The sequence below is a fragment of the Chaetomium tenue genome, assembly GCF_020726465.1.
Source record: "Chaetomium tenue strain MPI-SDFR-AT-0079 chromosome Unknown F5144scaffold_5, whole genome shotgun sequence".
NCBI classification, from domain to species: Eukaryota; Fungi; Ascomycota; class Sordariomycetes; order Sordariales; family Chaetomiaceae; genus Chaetomium; species Chaetomium tenue.
The window spans coordinates 382,297-403,888 of NW_027117333.1; the positions used below are offsets into that span (position 1 = coordinate 382,297).

The window sequence follows — 21,592 nt, forward strand, 5'->3', positions numbered from 1 at the left end:
CTCACCACAGGACTACCGGCCTCTGTTTGGCTGTCTGATGAAGCCTGAAGAAAAAACAAGAGCAGCTCGCCAACCCGCACCAGCCAAGGTAGCCCACCTGCACCTCTCATTCAACGAAAGAAATGATGCGTCGGAGAGCAATCCCGTCACGTCACGGTCACGCTGCATAGACGAGCTTTGGGCAGAAACAGACTGACTGCCTGGCATGTTGCTGCCGCTCCATGTCCCGGAATAGATTGCTCGAACGGAGGTGACGCGGCATACTTTCCAATATTCCGGCGGAAGCCATTTCACGGCCTACTACTTTTGTGATATTGAATGCAGTCTCCCGTCTAATCAAACCAGGTGAGCGGCGGCGGTGTGCAGCTCCACACACACCACCAGACCACCGCCATTTCCAACAACACAGGCTCGACAGGTCAGCCGATTCAACCTCTCAATCCCGATTTCTCAGCTTGCAAACGGCCCCTGGCGCGCCCCCCTCCCCACACACATACATACACGGACCGAAAGGGATCACCCAATACGAGGCGCTGCAGATCGCCGTCACACCAGGCACGGCAGAACCGGCCACGCCGGCGTCAATAGTGTTTTCCGCCGTCGGCGCGTCGCCGGCCCGGTCCAGTTTTTTCTTTTTTCTTTTTTTTCTTTTGGTCACGTCACAGGGGCAGCCGCGATGATCCAAACAGCGGCAGATTCCCGGCTTGCGCGGCGGCCGCAGGGCCATTTCCCGTGCCCTTGCCCCTTGCCCCTTGCGCATGTGTGTGCTGGTCACCACCGGGCTTGTGGAGGTACATCCTGTCATCGGGCTTGTGCAGATCTTGCAGAGTGGCGTGGCGTTTTCACGCCATTCTGTGATATGATGCACGCTGTGGGAAGCTGAAGGGAGGAGGCTTGGGGGGGGGTTGGGGGGGTCAGTTGCCTGCACAGTCCGGCCTGCCGCATTATCACGGCCCAGAACCCTGCGTTGTTTGCTTCCTTCCCGTCTCCTTCCACGCGCCCCATTCGCTTTTGGTCCAGAGGACCTGCCTGGGGAGATGGGAGGGCTGGAATTAGTGGAAATGTGACGGGCACCTTGCTCAGTGAGGGAAGCCGAGCCTTCTGGGCGGCTCACTGCACCGCGCCGCTCGCCGTTTCTCGGTCAGTTTTGGGGTAGACGGAGACAAGAATGGTGATGCAACGGGGGGGCCGTCATGGTGGATGCGCCACACCAAATCGCGATATGCGCAGATTGTCGGCCGATTGGGGCGGCGGAGGGGTTCATGGCAACAGGTGTTGTACCGGACAGAGAACTGAGTTCACTTGGAAGGAAGGCGGTGCTCAGTGGTCATTTTTCTTTCTGCTATAGATGTTGCTCACATGAATTGATGAAAGGTGACAAAAGGAACCGTCAGTCATTTGCATGGAGCATCTTCAGCCGAGTTGTCGATGGCATGGCCGTCCGTGGCTTGCGGCTCGCCGTCCTTGCGCCCCTCGACGAGCGGCTGTGGCTTTTGCTGCTCTTTCATCCGCTGTTCTTCAAGGTACTTGCGTTCGTTCTCTTCTCTCACGTCGAACGGAATCAGCTCCCAGCCTTTCTCAAAGCCGGGATAGACGTACTCTCGCGCTTCCTCACCCCCGAATGTCCAAGGCGTGACGACACACATTTTGGTCTGTAGAGTGAATTGGGTGTTTTGCGTGACGCCCTTCAGACCGTTGGCAACGAGCATGGGTTGGTTGACCAGTTGAACGGGACGGTGGAAGCGCTCGTCTGGGTGTTTGGATGGAACCTCACAGGGGTTGTTCAATTCCATCCACACCGGGTTGTAGGGGAAGTCGAACATCTTGCCCGCGTGGGGTCCGATGGGGGTGAACCTCAGCGTATAACCTCCGTTCATGCCGTGAATAAAATACTGCGCATGGCATGCCGATTTAAGTAGGTTTCTAATGGCTACGTCGAAGTGGTCGACCGCACTGGAGACGTCACCAGCACCACAGGGGTCCCCATCGGAAGCACCGTCCGGCATCTTGTCTCGGCGAATGGTGAGGCGACTGATGGATCGTTTAAAGTGCGCCACCAACTCGGCTTGCTCGAAGACCTCCATATCCGCAAGCCCTACTCGGACAAGGTGCTCGGTAATGCGATTCCACACTTGGAGCTGGTGGCGGTAGACGGCATCGTGTGTGGTGGCATCGCGGGCACGAAGAACTGGATGGCGTGTTAGCGTTGTTTGTCGCATCCCAAGGGCTAGGGGACAACGTACCATCGAGGTCCCGTCGTAGAGCCCGGACATGCTCCCACACCGGTGAACGGAGTTTGAGTGTGCCGTCTTGTTGGTTGCCGGCAAAGGAGAACACATAGTCGTCCAGATAGTGCCATATCCAGGCTTGAGGCATGACTTTCTTGTGATCAAGAAAGTCGGACTCCCAGAGCTGCTTGGCAACCGGGGACCAGCTGGCCTGCTCAGCCGGCTTTGGGCTTCGGGATCCAGGCTTTGCCACGGTAGGAGGCCCCATTTTTGAAGGCGTTCCCCTAGCAGCCACGCCTGCGTCCTCAACAGTTGCCAGGAACCCGCCGTGTCCAGACGCTCCGCACTAGGCCCATTGATGTACTCCTCAGCAGCATGTTGATCGAGGATCCAGGCCATGCCCCTTTTGCAACAAGAGGCGACACAGTCCGGGTGAGGACCGGGGGGAGGGCCGAAGAGGGGGGGGGGGCGGCGAAGAATCTTCAGACTCAGAACTGTCTGAGGAAGGAGACGTGCGCTTTTGACGCTTGATCTGAAACATTGCGGAATTCTGGAAGGGATGGTTGGTCGTAACTAAGGGGTGATGTGGGTCAGATGGCAAAAAGGAGCAATATTGTCAAGAGAGCGGATGGCATTCCATAGAGAGTGAACAGAGAGCAAGTACGCGGGTCTTATGGTTGTGGATCGATGTTCCAGGAACGACAGAGGAATAAAGATGCGAGGGTGGCGCCGGCCAGCGTTACAAAGTCACCGCACAAAGCACGGAAACGGGGGCCGCCACTCCAAGCCACGCACAGTGTCCGACTTTTCACTGGCAAGCTCTCCGTTTTTAGTATGAGGTACTACCGTGTGAGAGATACCAAAAAAAAGCTGGAGTATACGTCGGTGATCTACGGACCAACGACCATATACCCAGGTGCCGTCTCTTGGTTGGTACTTTCCGCTCGAACATGCCATGTATCTTCTTTGCATTTACTTTCTGTCCAAGTGCGAGGCACCCCCTTGTGGGCATTTTTTTGATTCATTGGCGCTTGCCTCGTCTCAAGCATCTGTCACCTCCCGCCGCGCCTCGGCACCATGGGTCGCCGGCAGACACGTCAGTATTGCCGGGCTTCATTGCCGGATTGACCGACTGCACGGTGAATCACGTTCGGGCAGCAAGGCCACCTGAAAGTTTCGTGCGGCCAGATGGAGATAGGCAGACAGCAACATTCTTGCCCTCTTCTGTGCTCGTGCTTCCTGCTCTCATTTTGGTCCAGGCAGAGTCACTTGAGGGGGACAGCGGTGCAGCACTGGACATCAACGTTCCCGTTTTGTCACCGAGTGTTTATCTTCGCTTGGCTGGATTTATTGCTGCTCTGGCCTGGCATTCGTATTTCTCCTTCACACTCCTATCCTGTCTATACCGCATTCGCTTTCGCCGCCGACCGCTGAAGTTTTGCTCGACCGTCACGTCCTCAACCAAGCCATGGACCCCCCCATGGGCATTTCGATTGGGATCGATATCGGGGTTTCGTAAGTCCAACCAATGCACAAAAGAAAACCACAAAGCCCCCTCCAGCCTTTCGTCAAACAAGACAAGAGCGGCGGGGGGATTTGGAGCTTCTCGCTGACGACGTTCACATCATTTAGGACTTAGGACGAGTGGTGTTTCGTACTGCTTCGTGGACCGCTTCGGTAAAGCTGAAGGGCCGCCGGCCTCCGTGCCGTTACTCGCCGCCCAAGCACATCTGCAGCCAACAATCCTGTCGAAACAACACAACGTCTGGGGCACGGATGCTAAGCAGTACGACGACAAGCTGACCTTGCTCAAGCTTGCACTGCTTGAAAACGAATTGGAGGGCGAGCCAGAACACATCAGGGCTGTCCAACAGGAGCTTAACAAGATTTCAGCCACCGGTTATGATGCGATCACCATTCTGGCAGATTACATTGGCATGATGTGGGCGGACGCTAGAAGCAAGATACAGCAAGCCGTAGCGTTTCGCCTCGGAGGCCAGAACGTTGGTCTAAAGTCGAGCCTCATTTTCAGCATCCCGGCTGTCTGGAGCGAGAGAGCCGCCGAGCGGATGCAGAAAGCCATCGTCAAGTCCGGAATCACCGTGGACGCCAGCTTTATAGACCTGGTTCTTGAGCCCGAGGCCGCAGCCTTGGCCGTTCTCCCAGGTCTCTCGAAATTAAAGGTGGGTGCGGTGCTATTGACCGTCCATAGCCAGCCACGCCGACCATCGGTGGCTGTTGTCAAGGCGTCTCGGCCGTGATACTAACACACTGCCGCAATAGAATGGTAAAGCCGTTGTGATCGCCGACCTTGGTGGAGGCACTGTGGTAAGTCTGGGCCCCTCGGGATGTTCATGACAGCCCCTCGGCTGGCCTTGGGCGCCGATACCCTAACTCGGTAGCAGGACTTTATCTCCTACACCCTCTCTCCCACCACGGCACGCCGCTTCAACCAGTGTGTTGCAGCAGAAGGCCGGCTCCTTGGCGACATGTTCATGAAAAGCGCGTTGCGTTCCTTCATTGCCGAGAAGGTCGAAGGCAAGCTCAGGATCGACATTGCAAGCCTCCATCAAGCCGGGTTCGAAGCTCAGGTCAAAAAGGTGTGGCGCAACGCGTGCGCTTTTGAGAAGGGGGCTGAGGATCTGCGCGAGTGGTCCTGCCCAGTCGTCACCAACCGACAAGATGGTACCGAGATGCCTGCGGTTACTATCGATGGGTGAGCCTATCCTCGTGTGCCTGGCATCCCTAGCATCCACTAACCACACCATCCACGGCCCCAGCTCCGACATTGTAGCCACTTTCCGGTCCATCACCAAGGGTATCCTGGCGCTCACACACAGTCAAATTGAAGCCGCCGAGGAAAGGCAGGGGTCGCCTCAGGTATGTCAAGTCTACTGTCCTCCATCTTCTTGCTGGGTTTATCCTGACTCTGCTGTCATTTCCAGGGCATCGTCGTTGTAGGCGGATTCGGACTTAACAGCTTCCTGAAGGAAGAGCTGCGAATCAACTTCGACAAGCTCGTCAACTTCACAGACGACGCTGGGTACGTCAGCCCTTGACGCAATTATCTCAATTTGGGGCGTCATGGCGATAAGCTTGACTGCCTTGGTGTTCCCCCGCTAACGATGGCGTCGTTTGCAGACTACTCGCGGTGAAGAACGGCGCAGCCATGTACGGCGTGGCAAAGATGGCCGGCGAGAGTGCTGCCAACCAACAGGACGACCCTGTCGAGGGGTCCGCCCGCATCGACTCTCGCATGACCCGGAGAAGCTACGGCGTTTGGGCCGGCACTGGGCCCAAGGATATCGTGCATTGGTTCATTTCCAAGGTACGTCGGGTCTTGTCTGTTCAGGGACGCCACGGCATCTCCCCCTCTCTCCTAGCTGGACTTCGTCGGCCGGAGTCTTGTGCTAATTTGTGCTGTGTTGATTGGTTTAGAATCAGACCGTGGGCGACCACCATGACCCTATCATTTTGCCCCTCGCCGCCTTCAATGCAAGGATCGACCGCGATCAGCCCTGTGCTCCAATCTACAGCTGCGGGCGTAAAGTGACGGGGTTGAGGAGCATCACGAGCGACATCAAGGTTTACAAGAACCCTTACCAAATCAGGTGCCTCAATCCTCGTGCCGTTGACGGCGTCGAGTCGTTGCACCTCCGGCCATGGTTGAATGATCGCCAGGAAATCGAATTCGAGGTGCAGGACGATTTGAAGGGATTTTTTACAGTAGAGAAGCTGAAGTAACCGCCATGTCCGCAGCGCCCTGCCCGCTTCAGAGCTTGGTGAGAGGGATGGTCATCCGGTTATGTCGGCGGGGAGAGATGGCGGGACGAGATGGCGGGACGGTCATGCAATGGTAAAAGGTCGGGGAGTTGGGCTTTGATGGGAAAGGGTCAGCAGTTTGAGAACACGCCCAGGCAGCCAGGTAGGTAGTTCCCCTCTTTCACACCAACCCATTTCTCTTCGCCTTGCCGTTGCCTCTTGCCCTGGTCCAGTGTCTGGGAGGTGAGCATGTCGGATGTTTTTTTGTCATGTCACCACTCGTCGTTCATCTTCTGTAAGACAAGCCAAATCATCCATCTATCATTATGTTTACTATTACTGCCTAGTTACCTATGCGAAGTTCGATAACGTGGTCCACCCCCAAGCGGCGCACACCCCCAAGCGGCGCATCTTTTTACGCGACACACCTTCCTATCTTCTACACAACTTTTCTCCCCAACCAAAAATGGCAATCCCTTCTAAAGAAAGCCAGATAATCTTGGCGATTGAAGCCATCCGGCAAGATAAAAAGCTTAGCCGTCGGAAAGCCGCGACAATCTACAATGTGCCTGAAAGTACTCTCCGCTACAGAATGAACGGACGAACGCCAAAGCTAGAGTCGCGTCCTGCAGCCCATAGATTGACAATCACCGAGGAAGAAGCAGTTGTCCATTACATACTAGACCTAGATACGCGAGGATTCGCGCCCCAATACGCTGGTGTTGAAGATATGGCCAATTTGCTACTCGCGCAACGCGACGGCGGACGTGTCGGTAAGCACTGGGCCGAAAAGTTCGTCAAGCGACAACCAAAACTCAAGACGCGTTTCAATCGCGCATACGACTTTCAGAGAGCCCTCTGCGAAGATCCAGAGCTTATTGGTGCGTGGTTCAAGCTTGTGCACAACATGAGAGCGAAGTACGGCATTGCCCGTCACCAGGGAAGCTCGCCGACGCAAATTCTCACTGCTGTCGACCAGCTTGCGAAGGGGACGCAGGCGTTGGCGCACTCGGTTGCCCTAATGACGGGTGAGATACGTACCTTACAGAAGGCAAATGAGGCACTGAGCAAGCGGCGAAGGGCCAAAAAAACACGTGTGCGTCTTGGAGGATCACTTACTGTAGGAGATGCACGTGATCTATTAAGCCAGAGAGAGGTGCAGGAACAGGTAGAGCGTGAAACGCGGGAAAATCGTGGTCGGCGGGCTCGAACAGAGACGGCTCCACGGCGTTGTAGCAAGTGTGGAAAGCCTGGGCACAATGCGCGCACGTGTCAGGGAGATGTGGTAATGTCTGATGTATATAACTCTGTATAGTTTCGGTGTATTATAGGCGTTGTGGTGGTGTAATTAATGTTTCTTGTCGTGTGGTTGTGGAAAAGTGCGCCGCTTGGGGGTGGACCACGTTATCCCTGATTTCATCCACTATTCTCCATCATACAAAAAAAGACAACATCCATTCTTCCTATAACTTTCCCCACACCAGCAGTAACCAACGCCTTCAAGAAACCCACATTTTCAAACCTCCAGCCGCCTCCTCACAGCCGCAGCCATCAGCAAAACCGTCTTCCCCACCTTACTCAACCCCCTGGAGATCAACCACCCTAGCCAGCAGGTGCCCCTGCTAAGTCCCAGTGCCACCCGCCCGGGGTAGGAGGTCCAGGATTCCGACACCTTCTTGATGAGCGCCCAGCCGAGGTCGGGGCCAGAGCCAGACGCAGCGGTGGCTTGCTGCCGTTTGTTCCGGTCCCCAAACCACTCGTGATTGGCGATCTGGTCAAGCGTCGCCCGGTCCTCGGGTCGCCACCGGAAGATCTTCATCAGGAGATCGAGCAGCTGGTCGACCTCGTCCATCGGCATTGTATACGTGAACTGTTCTTTGTAATCGAAGGTGCCCTGCTCAAACCGGGTGATGAACCCAGGCATCCGGCCGGGGTCAGCGGCCGCCAGGTCGGCGATCTTGTCGGCTTCTGGTTGCGTGATGAACGTGGCGCACGGTGACCGCATACAGAAACCGAGTAGATTGGGGTGGCCGCGCTCTTTAAGTCGTTCCTTGCGGGATGCCTCTTCGTATCGTGTGGGAACCGTGACCATGACCGACTCGTCTTTCCAGCTGTCGCCGTCGCCTAGGGGATTGCCCTCCTCGTCCCGTGCGTTGACGAACTCGTTATTCAAATCTTTCCAGAGGCTACGGTAGGGTGCCTGAAGCGGGCCTATGATGCGTTCCATCGTCTGCAATGCTTGCATCGGACTGCGGTCATCGAAGGGCTCCAGGCCGGTCCGAACCTTGGTCAGGGCGACGCCTAGAGCCCAAATGTCACGGTGAATACCCAGTCCGTCGTGCCAGCCGAAGATCTCCTCGGGCGCCTTGTATGCTGGGGGGATGATGCCATTACTCTCGGCTGGGGCCTGGGTGACGGGGTATGAAACACCAAAGTCAATGACGGCGATTTGGGACGAGCAGACTCCCTCACGGAATGAAATATGGGCGGGCTTGACAAGGTATCGTGGAATGCCTGGCTCAAGATCGACTTGGGGTCCCTTGACATGTTGGATCTGGATCGTCTCGGGCTCGCCTAGCAGCTCCAAGATGGCTTCCTCTTCCCATTCGTCAACCCCATCAGCCAGCCGAAACAGGACGTTGTGGGGCCGGAAGTCGCCGTGGCAAAGCCCATGTGAGTGTATAAACTTCATAGCCATGACTAGCCGGAAGCAGACGTCTTTCATGAGCTCGGGTACATGGGAATACCTTCTGGCGGCTGTCAGAAGCCTGGGGCCGAGTAAGGGTAGCACAAAGCACAAATGGCGCCCGTTTGACCCTTCAATCCAGAAGTGTTCGAGTGGCAGTTGGACTCCGTTGGCCGCCAAAACTTCCGGACTGATACCGCCGAAGAGTTCGAGAGTTTTCATGTCAGGGCAGTCCAGAGTCGACGCGCACGCTGCTATGATCTTGACAGCGCGCCACTTCTTGGACACCTTGTCGTGGCAGAGCCAGACAGTTGCGAACCCGCCGTAACCGAGTTTGTGAACCACTCGGAATCGCCCACCGTCGCCCAGGACATCCCCGAGAAGGACGGGGTGAAATCCGCCGTCCTCATAATAATTCATATGATCCTCGATATTTGGGTTGTCAATATCTTGGTGTGACAGGACAAGCCTGTAATTGCACAAGTATTCCATGGGGGCATCCTCATCATCAGTGTCGAGGGCGCTTTCTGTCAAGGCCTCGTCGGCGAGGCCAGTCGCCAAGCCGGACTCGGAAGTAGCGTTCGTCGTCGCGTTGCTAGCCGCCACGATGTTGTCGGCGGGGTTGGATACATGTACCGAGCTTGACTCGGAAGAGGTGTTTGTCGTCGTGGTGTTGTCCATTTCTGCTTTGGGCGCAATCCCGGTTGAATACAATTAAAAGGAGTGATAGAAACAGAGTCTCTAATGAGTCCAAAGGAGCCTGCCTGACCGTGCTTGTCGATCAGTTTTGTTATCTGAGAAGATCCTGGCTGGAAAGAGAATCGTGAAAAGCCTACTGAGCTTTAATTAATATTCATTTCCATTTCATGTGCGTCAGGTCCTGGTCTCGGGCTGCAGGGATCCCGTTGTGAGTACAATTTGAACAGGTGGTGTTGTAGAAGGGAACAGCGCAAGATTTATATTCTGTCCTGAAATTGCCACTATTTGTTTGTTCTGCTAACTTCATCTTTGTCCCAACTGCTTTCATGCCCAATAAAAGGTCGCCAGGAGAAGAAAGCGGGATTTCAAAACATGCTGCCTTTATAGAAAGCAATCTAGCCAATATTAATACAACTAAGCTGTCCTCTGTGCTGGTGGAAGCAACTGGGTCCTGGACGTTGACACTGTAATTGTGTGCTTAGGTACATTAGACACCTCTTATTAGAGTATGCAATGCGAACTTACTTCCGAACTTCCCTTCATTATTCCTCTGTGGGAGACTTTCTTTCTGCTGTGTTATTTTAGGAGGATTATTTATATTAGAACAACCGCATTGTTCACAACCTATGGAAACAGATAAAGGATAGATGAGTCCATGCCACCAAGGTTATCAATGCCAAAATTACGACAATATATACAATCGCTCCGCTCCGCTCCCGTGAACTATTGACGCACCATAACCGGACTCTCTAGTAGAAATCCTCCTTTGAATACCAAGTATCCTTTCGAAGACCCTAGACTTTGTCAATCACCAGCAACTAAAGTCCAAGATACGCCTTGCCTTTTGTTAACCGCTGCTCACAGTCTTCCTCTCTTCTGGCAGATATTATAGGCCTGTTCTAACAGGAATAGCACGCCAGTTAACAACACCAACGACTGGCACAATGTCCAGCAATAGAGGGAGCTACTTCAGCAAAGGCCAGGGTGACAGTTGGGGCAACCCCTCCGGTCCCCGTCGCCATACTCAACATAGGCGCCTCACGCAACTGCGGGGTGGCAATGCTAACCCCCAAGCGCAGAATCTCCACCCATCCCAGATGGTCAATCCTGGGAAAGCGTTTGTCCGAGGTATGAGCCTCCAAGGTTGTGGGATTGGCTTCGGCAATAACAAATTCTATCACCAAACCGGCAAGGGCACTCTCGAAGACCCGATGGTGGCCTGGCTTTATGACGAGCAAGAAGTCGATTACCAAAGCAGACAGGCTCATATCAACATTGCCCGCAGCGTTGCCAAAGCTAACAGGTTCCAGTGCGTCCTCATACGCAAGTCAATACACGACAGAGAATGCACCTACAACACGTATGGCAGACGCAATACCTTCCTCACGTCCAACGGCAAGATCCAGAGCGTCACTACTAAATCTGACAACCACATGACGGTGTGGATGGGCGAACATGCGGGGAGGATTTTGGTGGGTGGCCATATCTACCTCGTCGAGACCATGGATCCCTATACGGGCAATATCTATCCGTCGCCTATGACTGACCCCGGGAAGCAGCGGAACAGAGCCCTCATCCAGCCGGGCCGGGGATTGGTCTCGGAAGAGTTTTGGCTGGCTCCGGACACTTGGGAGAGATGCTGATAGGAAAGGAGGAAATGAGCGCCATCGACTCCTTCTCCCTTTGCACCCATCATCATGATAACGAGTAGTTTTGATCATTTCCCTTGGTTTGCTTACGCTGCATGGCCGGAGTTCTGAGATACCCAGGCTGCGTCTTCTTGGGGTCTAAATTACTTCCGGTAAACTCTTTAAATATGAGGCTAACTATCATGGAATTATCGAGTAGAGTTATGCCACTGAATGTGAAAAGGCAACGTGAATACGGAAACACTTGGAAGTAGGATCCTCTGAAATCAGACTTGATATCGTGTAAATGATGAAAAGACCATAACCTTCGTGACTGACATTTAGGGGTTCGTGTAATGAAGACCAAACCTTGAAGGACAAGGGGGGTTGCGGTCCTTTGGTAGGAATTGTAAGGTACTAAACTCAGTCAACCACAACTCACTCTCCATTGCAAGTGTCTTTCATCGCTGTTTGACGGGAACCAAAGATGGAATGAAGACAAACCAGGGCCAGCCAGCCCGTTATGCCCCTCCCTCCCTTCCCGGATCGCCAGGTCCGGAACGGTGCGGCAACTTGGACTGCCGGCAAGCGAACATGAGCACCGTCTCGTTACTGCGTACAGTGTACAGTACGGCATTGAGATGAGACGCCACAATAGCCTTGCCCATAAATATAGCTACCCCCACGCAAACCTCCGACTCTCCCTGTGTTCATTGGCCCCTGACCCGGGATTTCGGAGTACGCTCCCCGATAACGGGAGACTGTGTCGTCGAGATAAGGCCGGCCAAAAGGGAAAGTTCCCCCCGGAGATTATTGCTTTTTGTGACGTGACCTGCGTGATGGGCCGAGTGGCAATTCCAATATCTCGGATCACGGATTTTACACGGACATGGCTGCAGTGATGCCAGATGGGATTCTCAGTTCGCGCCGCCGCTCATGCCCCCTTTCGCTCGTTCAGCTCAGCCCCGTCGGTTCAGCTCGGTTCCGATCCCCGTGTTAAACCAGTTCAAGCCGGCCGGAACAGGGTTCGCGCTTGGCTCTGACGAAGTCGAGCTGAGGTGGATCAGAATGTATTATGATCAAAGCAAGGGATGCGGTGCGGTTCTGACTCCTGAGGCAAGCAAGGGAGCCAGACAAACAATCTCACCATCATGGTGGTCCAGCTGTGCCTGTCTTCGTCGGCTCCCACCATGGCCTCGCCGTGGCATCATGCAAGCACAGATGCGGAAACAAGTCCAGACTTGGCAGACAACAGTGCAAGCATTTCCAGCCAAGCCGGCATTGGGATTGGTCCGGAAGGGGGCGTCAGATCCGGGGATGGAAGGCCAACCTGCCACTGCTTTCCACACAGTGTTCGCGCTAGTTAACGAGCAAACAAGCCAACGCTCCAAAACCTTCCAAACTAAAAAAAAAAGAGCCCCAAACCCAAAACCCACCGACTTGGCATCCAAGAGAAACGTTGTGTGCCGGGACAGGGAAGCCCCCTGTCAATCGGTGGTTCGATATTGAACCGCCAGCCACAGGGGCCCGGTTTTCCCTCGACCCTTGTTGCTCCAGATCGAGCCCATCTCGATCGAGGGGGCCGAGCATTGGCACAGACATGTGGGGGGCAGGAACCAGAAACGCAGGGATGGGAAGAGGGGGGAGGGGGGACGGCGGTGGCTTCTCGAAACAATCGAAACAAAGACGACGGAGAATTGTTTGGTAGCGTCCCCCGGTATTTTATCATGCCGTGTCTTGGGAGGCGGGCGAGGGAGAATTGGGCTTGCTTTTTTTTTCTCTCTTTCGACAGTACCTACCTAATTTCTCCGGCATCTGCATGGAAGGTTGTATTCATACCTCGGGTTGAATCCGAACTTCGGACTTCCATTTCAGGGTCAAGGTGCGGAGTTTCCGAAATTCCGATGCCAAAAAACTAGAGGGAAGGCGCAGATAGGCAACAGAATTGGATCTACACTTTGTAGGATCAAAGATTCGGGCTTCTGTTCCATCGCTCGAAGCTGATCGACAGAAGGTTGGAGTTAAAGCTAGCGGCATGGTGGGGGCTTTCCCAACTGGCGGCCCGATTGTCCCTTGGTACATACCTGGGTATTTATGGAGGATGCTCAGAGGGCAGAGCGTAGGCCAAACCCTATTTGCGACGGCGCGCATTTAGTGCGCGGAATGGAGCCAGCCCAGACAGGAATTGTCCGTGCTCCTGGGCACCTGCCAGAGGCGTCGACCGAGCGACATTCATGCAGTGCCGAGGGTAAGCAGAGCATTCGGAAACCAACCGATGTTCGTATCGATATCGTTCTGGGCATTGTTGTCTTTTCTTTGGCTCCGGTGGGGGAGCATGGCACGATAACAAGTTGTTGGCTGCGGGCTGTTGGGGGGAGTTTGTTGCGAGATGAAAGAGGACTGACCCCGCCGGTGGTTGCATTTCCAGGGTTATTTCCAGGGCTTCTTGGTGACATCAATGGAAGTTTCGTCGGCCGCCAACGGGACCACAGTTCGGCGTGCACCGGCTCCGGAGCAGCGCGCCATTCTCCCTTGGATGCACTGGACACTGGGCACAATGGATGGATGGAATTCTCCGTTTTAATTTATACAGCGACATAAGAGCATGAACAGGGCACTGCACGCACGTTTCACCGCGCTCAGTTAAGCGTTGAGTCCCTGCCAGTTTATGTACATACCGTACCTTACATTTGGTACGACCAATACAACCACGAAACCGAACCCGCCCAGACCCAGACGCACCACTCTTGGAACCGCCCGAACATGGGAGCCCCGAACCAGAAACCCATCCTCATCATCGGCGCCGGTCTCAGCGGCCTTCTCCTGGCCCAGTACCTGCGCAAGACCGGCAGCGTCGTGCCCGTCCTCCTCTTCGAGCGGGATGCCGACCTGACCACCCGCGGACTCGGCTGGGGACTGACCCTGCACTGGTCGCTCCCCGCCCTGCGCGCCTTGCTGCCAGAGGACCTGTTTAACCGGCTGCCGGAGGCCTACGTCGACCGGGCTGCCGTCGAGGAGGGCCGGCCGTCCACCTTCCCCTTCTTCGACCTCAGCACGGGCGAGCTCAAGGCCAAGACGCCCAACGCCTCCGTGTCGCAGCGCATTAGAGTGACGCGCGACCGGTTGCGTCGGTTGCTGGCCACGGGGCTGGATATCCAGGCATGTGACCCTCGTTTTCTGTCGTGCAAAGTGAAACAAAGGGTGAGCTGACCTGTTGTCGGTCCTTTTTTTGGCATTGCAACAGTGGGGCAAGGCAGTCAACAATGTTGAGACCGCCCAGGACGGAACCGTCACAGCGACCTTTGATGATGGCACGTCTTATGAGGGCAGCCTCGTTGTCGCCTGTGATGGTGGCAGCTCTCGCATCCGCGCGTTGTTGTTTCCAGAGCAGCAAAAATACCATATCCCTGTGAGGTTGCTAGGCGTTAAGATCGACTGCACTCCAGAAGAAATTGAGCCGTTGCGGAAACTAGACCCCTTCTTTCTTCAGGGAGCGGCATCTCAAAACGACTCGTTTGTGTATATCAGTGGTAAGTTTTACTCCACCCGCTTGTTGTCCTGTGCTGTGCAACCCCTCCAAAAACTGACATGGATGGCAATTGGAAGTTCTCGATGCCCCCAACAACACCCCAGAAGGCAATGGCGGCAAATACACCTGCCAGATGGTCTTCTCCTGGCCGGTCCGCGAGGGTTTCTTCAACGAGGCAGCGCCCATCGCTAGCCCAGAAACACCCGAGGGCCGCATCGCATTAATCAAAAGGTTTGCCGAAACATGGGCAGAGCCATTCCGATCTCTCGCCCTCAGCATCCCCGCCGGCACCGAAGTCAAGTCGCTCGAGCTTTACGATTGGCCGCCGCCCAAGGGCCTGCGCACCACAGGCCATGTGGCCCTGGCGGGGGATGCGCTGCACCCGATGGCCATGTGTAAGTGTTTTTTTATTTTCCTCACCAAAAATAGAATAAAATAAAATAAAACGACAACTAACAATCCCCAGACCGCGGCGAAGGCGCCAACCACGCCATCCAAGACGTGCTCGACCTCGCCGAACTGGTAATCCCCCAGTTCCAATCCATCGACACCACCACCGCGGACACCCTCCGCACCGCGCTGGACCGTTACGAAACCAAAGTAGTGGCTCGCACGCGCCCGGCCGTCTTGGCGTCGCGCCAGGCGTGCTTGGACGCGCACCGGTGGAGCCGCATCACCGAAACCAGCCCGCTGCTGACCCGGCGGCGGATGGATTTGGAGTTTGACGAGACGGATCTGGAATGATGAAGATGACCAGGAATGCGCGCAGCTAGACGGGGGATGGGGTTTAGTCCCGGAGCGCTGGGACCGTCGTTGCGTTGGGTCGTGGTGTGCGTGCGCCGGACGGCAAAGAAGAAGGGATCGGCGGCGCCGCGGCGGAGTGTCGGGACGCGGTGATCGCCGATCGGGGCTATCTGGGACAGGGGTGTACTTTAACCAGCGCGCCTTACTGGAAGGGGAATGGGTGCGAAAAAGAAGGTCGAGGCGATCGTTTCCACCTTGTCCACTTGGTCGGAGCTTGTTTTGGCTTCGGAGTTTTGAGAAGGTGAACGTCGGACTGAGCCAGGCAAATTATTTTTATTTTGTCTTCGATTGTGGTCGCATCATCGTGAAAAGTATCGGACAGTGTCGTGAAAATAGATATGTACATGTACACATTTCGGGCGCCGGCCCCAGCAGGAAAACAAGACCCCAAGAAAAGCAACCCCCCCCGCCCTGTAAGCCCAGTAGTCCCAGTCCATTACGCCGCCCGCCCTCTGTCACGCCGCCCTGTTGAAGCTAATTGGAATCTAATCGATGTGTAACGTGAGTGAACGCCAAGACACTGCAAGCGCACGCCCATGCAAGCCCGCTCGCCCGCCAGCCAGCCCGTGGATGACGCCTGTCTCAGTCGACCCGCACGCTGTACGTAACCGACTTCATGATGGTGTTCTCGGGTGCATTCTCGGTGCTCGATTTGAGGATGTTCTCTTCGCTGCCGGTGCTCTGGCCTTGGGCGGTGGCGAAGGTGCCCTTGACCTGGCTGGAGATGCTGCTGAGCTTGTAGGCTTCGCCCGACTTGCCGATCTTGCGCGCCCCGCTGCCGTAGTTGTTGCCGCTTCCGGAGTATTTGGTCGTGTACTGCTTGGCCTTGCGCAGGAAGATCGGCGCGAGGAATGGTAGCGAAGAGACCACGTTCTAAGTGAAGGCGGAGCGTAAGCGTGAGACAACTGCACGGTGACCGAGCGAGAGCGGGGGTTCTGAGACATGTGCAGGAAAAAGCGGAACTTACCCCGACGTTGAACTCAATCACACCCCACAGAATGAGCATGGTCGAGTTGCCGTCGCCATACTGGATCCTGTCGATCTGCAGATACCGGAAGACCGAGCACAGCGTCGTAAAGAGACCCAACAGGAAAATGACAATGAGACCAATCTTCTTGCCCATGTTGACCTTAAGCTGCAGAAGCACGGGGATCGGAATGACGGCCACCACCACATCGGACACGATCGTCACGATGGCATAGGCTGTGAATGAGGGACCGGGTGCAAGGCACGTGCCGGGTGTCAACGGGTCCCATGATTTGTGTACCTAGACGTCGTACAATGTCAGCAGCTGGCCACACTAATGTGATGTGATTCCGAAGCGTGGAGTCTCGGGCTCCGACTTACCGGATTGCACGCCAAAATCAAGGTCAGCGCACATCCCAAGTGCCCGGCCACGACGGCCACAATGGCGACCCAAACCACTCGGCGGTAGATGATGTGGTTGGTCCCTTTGAAAAGTCGGAGGTAGCTGATCAACAGTGCCACCTTGAAGAAGCTGATGCCTATCTGGTAGATCGGTCGGCCGGCATAGTTGGAACGGGTGTAAGGGATGAGGTTCTCTTTTGGCCGCAGCTTAAGCGGGAGCCCCAGGCCATACTTCGTTTCTGAAGTTGCGAACTCCGTTAGTCAAAGCCGGGTTTGAAGCGGGTGCAATATTGGTAGTGCAGCGGAGTTGGGGGCGATATGCACGTACGGACAATGCACAGTAGCGAATAAATCAGGGCAAATGCCATTGACAACATCGCCATCCAGTCATCGGCCGCCAACCCGTGGTTCTTGTGCCTGATCCAGACCCGTGCCATCACGATTGCAATCGAAAATGCCGAGAGAACAGTGCAAATGGCGACAATGGTGCGCCATTCCGAGATGGCATCGACCTCGACCGTTGCGTTGTCGACCCAAACCATGTTGGCGAATACAGTCGGGTCAAGCGAGAAATCGGTGCGGTCGTCAAGACCCGAGGGGGCGGTGCGGTGGATCTAGTTGAGTTGCAGGATCGAGTGGGAGATGCGTTGGGAACGGGGAACTGGGGAACGACTGGGGAAAAAGGAATCTCGAGAGCTGATCGGCAAGCACCGCAGCTGGAAGAAGGTGGGCGGGCTCGTGGGAAAAGTGTGAACGGATTCGGCGGGAGATCAACACTGCGAGTCAACGTGGGGACCATGGAAAGTCATCAAGTTTAAACCTGGGGGCTCAGGCCCAAATCTTGCCGCCTCGTGGTAGTTCAAGGAATGGGAATACTCGCGAGCAGATCCAGAAAAAAGAATATCAAGGGTCCCATTGTCCCATCCAAACCGCCCAGGGGGTAATGAGATGTGTGATGAGACAGGAAGGCGACCGAGCCGTGAGTACCCTGACAACCTACATCACCGAGAGTGCGGGAAAAATGGAAAAATGTTCTCAGCATCGTTCCATCGAAGCCCTGCTGCTGCCCTTGCCCGCCCTTGCTGCATGCTGTGTGCCGCCGAGGCTTGGGAAACCAATCGCGGAGCCTGCATCACGCACCTCCACTTTCCTCCTCCGTCCCGGGAGCCTTAACCTCGAACTCGAGCCTCGAGTGGCTGCATCAACAGCTGCGAGAGACCCCCTGATCATATTGTTCGCAGCAGCCTGGTCCTGGGCGGGTTCGGTCAATGCAAGGCGTATCCGTCCTGCGTACCAAGTCCTGTGTGTCTCGCAGGAAGCCACCCCAGGGGTCTGAAAACCCAGGTAGCCAAAAAGCGGCATATCGGGGGCCGTCGGCTCAAGTTGAACCTCTCTCCGAGATGATAGGCTGGCATTGGTGCAAGCGGCAGGTTCGCGGCCATATTCGGGACCTGGTCTTTTTGCTACGATATCTCGGCCTTCCAGTGCTGTGCCGTCTGGGCGCAGCAGGTGCGGACGGGGATGCCTTTCCGACAAGGGAGGAAACAACAGAGCCAGTCTCGCGGCTTCCTGTTGTGGTGGTTTAGGTGGGGGGGTGAGGCAGGGGTCGGGAACACCCTGGAAGGCAAGAGCCATGCAAGGGTGGGGTTGCACCATCTCCACCCTGGTCAGTTCGACCTGAACAGTGAATTCCGCGACGCCCCTTGCCCTCTCACACTGTCTCTGTGTCCTGATCGTGCTTCGTGCTCCAGACCCCGGGCCCATGATTTGTGTTTTGGTTACAGCCATTTCCAGATCTGTCCCGTTATCGACTTTGTTGCATCGCAAGGGGTTCTTTTGTGGTACTTTGTGTTGTGAGTTAGGAAAGTGGCCCCCAACACCCTGGCTGAAATCACCATGGCTCGCTCGTCGGGGCAAGAACCAACAGCATATGCGCGTCGCCTCGGCATCTTTTGCCTTCCCTCCTTTAAACTTGCGCTGCTGGTGCCTGCATTCGGCCCACGTTTCATCACTTTTTATGATGGTGGTTGATCTTCTCCTTCCCTTCTGAATTTTTCCTTCGTTTCTCCCGTGTTCCCTCCGGCACTGCAACCCGTGGCACCTGGCCAACTCTGCCGATCTCCTTCCCAGCCGTTCCCGTCCCCGGGTCTGTCAGTCTTTGGTTTTGTCTGACCGAGATCTCCTTCTTACTGTGCCCCCGGCTCCCGCCCCTCGTCCTCCCTTCCCGTCCGTCCGTCCGTCTTGTCTTCAAATTGATTGTTGGCTTCCCTCCCGCGAGGTCATTGCGCTCTCTCTCGGTTCCTAAACTTTCACCCGCCCGCCATGTCGACGACTTCGGACAAAAACAGCGCAAAGGACCGAGTCGACGTCAATGAGACGGTGCGCGACGGTGCTTCAGGCGAGCTGGATACTGCCTGGAAGTACCTCGACGCCAATCGGGATGCTGATACCAGCGAGCCAATTGATCTCGCGGCCCTGCGCCGCAAGATCGACTGGCATATCGTGCCTTTGATGTTCCTGTGTTACACGCTGCAGTTTCTCGACAAGGTCATCCTCAACGTAAGAGGCTGATCCGATTTCCCATCCACCCCACAGGGCGGCGGCTAATCCTGTATCACCTGCACGCAGTATGCCAATGTGATGGGCCTGCAGAAGGACCTGAATATGGGGGGCAACGACTTCTCGAACGTCGCAACCTTCCTCTTCGTCGGTCTCTTGGTCTTTGAGATTCCCAACAGTGAGACACCCGTCGATCCCATCGGGATGGTGTCACCACGGTGCTGACCGTTCGTGCTTCTAGTCTACTTCCTTCAAGCTGTCCCTGCCGCCAAATGGCTCGGTCTGAATGTCATCCTTTGGGGCACGGCCACCGCGTGCGGTGCTGCTGCCACCAGCTACCAGACGCTTCTTGTCTCGCGTGTCTTCTTGGGTATCTTCGAGGCCACCATTGCCCCGTCGCTGATGCTGATTAGCAGCCAGTGGTATACCAAGTCTGAGCAGGCTCCGCGCTTCTCGTTCTGGTACACTGGCTTGGGAATCGGGCAGATCGTCGGCGGCCTGGTGTCGTATGGCTTCCAGCACATTGGCGAAGGATCCCGTCTCGCCGGTTGGCGGATCATGTTTGTCGTCCTTGGAGTGGTCACCGTGGTCGTCGGGGCCTGCGTCGTCCTCTTCCTTCCTGACACACCGATGAAGGCGAAATGGCTGTCCAGCAACGAGAAGGTGGCTCTGCTGAAGCATGTCAGTGTCAACCAGACCGGGATCGAGAACCGCAAGTTCCGCGGGAAGGAGATTGTCGAGGCCCTGATGGACCCCCAGATCTACTTGTTGCTTCTCTCCGTTGTTTTGGCGAGTACCTGCCCACAAACGCCCGAGTCACTGCAACTTGCTAACTCATATATTTTTTTAGCTGTCCGTTTCCAGCGGTGTTGTCACAACCTACTCCGCCACCCTCATCCGTGGCCTTCAGTATGATTCTAAGCAATCTGCTCTGATGAACACGCCATCGGGCGCCGTCAGCATTTTCTTCACGCTGTTTGTTGGATTCGGTATCCGCCTGCAGTCCCACCGCTGGGCTTTCATTATTGCTTGCATCATCCCTGCGTAAGTGACGGACTCGGCCAGCAATTCCATGGGACTCATCGACTAACTTGACACAAGAATCATTGGCGGCGCGTTGATGTCCTTCCTCCCGGTCACCAACAGGGCCGGCTGCCTGGCTGGCATCTACCTTGTCAACGCCGTCGTTGCACCGCTCGCCATCTTCTACAACGTAAGGACTGCCATTGTTTCCCTGTCGCGGTAGTTTGGTTATTAACATGCTTTACAGTGGACCGTGGCCAATATCGGAGGCGGCACCAAGCGTGCCTTCGCTGCCGCGCTCATCAGCGGTTCGTTCTCACTTGGTAACATCATTGGCCCCCAGACCTTCCAGGCCAAAGATAAACCGGAGTACCGCCCTGCGAAGATTGCTGTCATGGGCACCCAGGCGGGTTGCGCCTTGACCACCTTCCTCCTTTTCCTGTACTACGTCTGGCAGAACAAGAAGCGCACGTCTGAAGGTGAGCAGGAGGAGGCCTACATGTCGCCCGAGGCGTGGGCCAACATGACGGACAAGGAGAACAAGAAGTTCCGGTACGCGTATTAAGCGTGCTGGGACAGCGTATTGGATTGGTCAATTATTGGATATTTCGAAAAGCACCGGGCGGCGTTCTCTTTGCATGGCTTCCCAGCTGCCATAACCCGGTCACCGGCGTGTATATTCCTACCATATAATAGATTCCATATAGCATCTCTGGTAATGATGAATTTGGCAAGGATCTCTCGATATCAGAAAGATAAAAGCAATACAGATAATGCAGTGGGTAGTATTTGACACGGCCCACTTGAAACGGTTGTTGCACAGTATAAGTGGCCAGTCGTTTCGAAACCAAGGTCCTACATGTCGTTCGTTGTATGTGCCCCGATGAGCGAGTTCCTGGGTCGGCTTGTTTTTGGATCATGCCGAACCTGAGACAGGAGTGCCAACGGTGATTCTTGTGCTTCTTGTGCTTCTTCCTGCAACCCCGTTTTAGCCTCTGGTTCATATCAGAATAGCTTGTTGATAGTGAGAGTGGTACAGAGATGCGGCACTTACCGGACCGGGACTGCTCATCCTTCCCGCTGGCACGGTTCAATCCTTTCGAACGCAACCCTGTAATCCCGGGTCTAACGCGGGCCTTTGCCGGACAGATCGTTTTGTGTGCGACACAACACACACAGAAGGGAACGCAAAGAAGTGGATGTAACCACACCCTTTTTCTTGCAGCAGGGCATGGTGGCATGCCAGTGGGTGGGGTGGGGTTGGATGTTACGTCTTGGGATGGGGTGATTGGTGTTTGGGGGGCGT

The 21,592-nt window shown here is 55.4% G+C and overlaps 9 protein-coding genes across 9 annotated transcripts; 4 read left to right on the forward strand and 5 right to left on the reverse strand.

The window, feature by feature from the left end:
• Positions 1–1,389: 1,389 nt before the first annotated feature.
• F5144DRAFT_575827 (uncharacterized protein) lies at positions 1,390–2,925 on the reverse strand. Its single transcript, XM_066789094.1, has 2 exons — positions 2,244–2,925; positions 1,390–2,188 (listed from the first exon to the last, which is right to left on the reverse strand). Exons 1-2 carry the CDS (start codon positions 2,494–2,496, stop codon positions 1,395–1,397), a joined length of 1,047 nt encoding a protein of 348 aa, XP_066640824.1. The 5' UTR covers positions 2,497–2,925; the 3' UTR covers positions 1,390–1,394.
• Positions 2,926–3,696: 771 nt separating this feature from the next.
• Positions 3,697–5,972, forward strand: F5144DRAFT_548888 (uncharacterized protein; the record flags this gene model as incomplete). Its single annotated transcript, XM_066787548.1, has 8 exons — positions 3,697–3,743; positions 3,868–4,411; positions 4,512–4,556; positions 4,634–4,944; positions 5,009–5,108; positions 5,174–5,271; positions 5,370–5,556; positions 5,667–5,972. The coding sequence occupies 8 exons, from the start codon at positions 3,697–3,699 to the stop codon at positions 5,970–5,972; spliced, it is 1,638 nt and encodes a 545-aa protein (XP_066640825.1).
• A 1,344-nt stretch (positions 5,973–7,316) lies between these two features.
• Positions 7,317–9,357, reverse strand: F5144DRAFT_651917 (kinase-like domain-containing protein; the record flags this gene model as incomplete). The annotated part of the gene is made up of 2 exons (XM_066793046.1): positions 7,317–9,271; positions 9,323–9,357. The coding sequence occupies 2 exons, from the start codon at positions 9,355–9,357 to the stop codon at positions 7,507–7,509; spliced, it is 1,800 nt and encodes a 599-aa protein (XP_066640826.1). The 3' UTR covers positions 7,317–7,506.
• Positions 9,358–10,319: 962 nt separating this feature from the next.
• Positions 10,320–11,018, forward strand: F5144DRAFT_548890 (uncharacterized protein; the record flags this gene model as incomplete). The annotated part of the gene is made up of 1 exon (XM_066787549.1): positions 10,320–11,018. One exon carries the CDS (start codon positions 10,320–10,322, stop codon positions 11,016–11,018), a length of 699 nt encoding a protein of 232 aa, XP_066640827.1.
• Positions 11,019–12,009: 991 nt separating this feature from the next.
• Positions 12,010–13,040, reverse strand: F5144DRAFT_593659 (uncharacterized protein; the record flags this gene model as incomplete). Its single annotated transcript, XM_066790484.1, has 4 exons — positions 12,010–12,056; positions 12,440–12,554; positions 12,658–12,771; positions 12,945–13,040. 4 exons carry the CDS (start codon positions 13,038–13,040, stop codon positions 12,010–12,012), a joined length of 372 nt encoding a protein of 123 aa, XP_066640828.1.
• Positions 13,041–13,766: 726 nt separating this feature from the next.
• On the forward strand, positions 13,767–15,583 carry F5144DRAFT_613328 (uncharacterized protein; the record flags this gene model as incomplete). Its single annotated transcript, XM_066791745.1, has 4 exons — positions 13,767–14,204; positions 14,248–14,533; positions 14,610–14,927; positions 14,999–15,583. 4 exons carry the CDS (start codon positions 13,767–13,769, stop codon positions 15,274–15,276), a joined length of 1,320 nt encoding a protein of 439 aa, XP_066640829.1. The 3' UTR covers positions 15,277–15,583.
• Positions 15,584–15,918: 335 nt separating this feature from the next.
• On the reverse strand, positions 15,919–17,246 carry F5144DRAFT_593661 (uncharacterized protein; the record flags this gene model as incomplete). Its single annotated transcript, XM_066790485.1, has 4 exons — positions 15,919–16,209; positions 16,304–16,603; positions 16,684–16,943; positions 17,033–17,246. The coding sequence occupies 4 exons, from the start codon at positions 17,244–17,246 to the stop codon at positions 15,919–15,921; spliced, it is 1,065 nt and encodes a 354-aa protein (XP_066640830.1).
• Positions 17,247–17,739: 493 nt separating this feature from the next.
• F5144DRAFT_593662 (uncharacterized protein) lies at positions 17,740–18,492 on the reverse strand (the record flags this gene model as incomplete). Its single annotated transcript, XM_066790486.1, has 2 exons — positions 17,740–17,990; positions 18,045–18,492. The coding sequence occupies 2 exons, from the start codon at positions 18,490–18,492 to the stop codon at positions 17,740–17,742; spliced, it is 699 nt and encodes a 232-aa protein (XP_066640831.1).
• A 534-nt stretch (positions 18,493–19,026) lies between these two features.
• F5144DRAFT_593663 (major facilitator superfamily domain-containing protein) lies at positions 19,027–20,851 on the forward strand (the record flags this gene model as incomplete). The annotated part of the gene is made up of 6 exons (XM_066790487.1): positions 19,027–19,263; positions 19,333–19,441; positions 19,505–20,052; positions 20,114–20,307; positions 20,365–20,476; positions 20,534–20,851. The coding sequence occupies 6 exons, from the start codon at positions 19,027–19,029 to the stop codon at positions 20,849–20,851; spliced, it is 1,518 nt and encodes a 505-aa protein (XP_066640832.1).
• Between the last annotated feature and the right edge of the window lie 741 nt (positions 20,852–21,592).

Coding starts and splice junctions, on each gene's coding strand:
- F5144DRAFT_575827 (XM_066789094.1), bottom strand. CDS start 2,496: ATGGGGCCTCCTACCGTGGCAAAGCCTGGATCCCGAAGCCCAAAGCCG. Junction 2,189..2,243: donor TCTACGACGGGACCTCGATG/GTACGTTGTCCC, acceptor CACGCCATCCAG/TTCTTCGTGCCCGCGATGCC.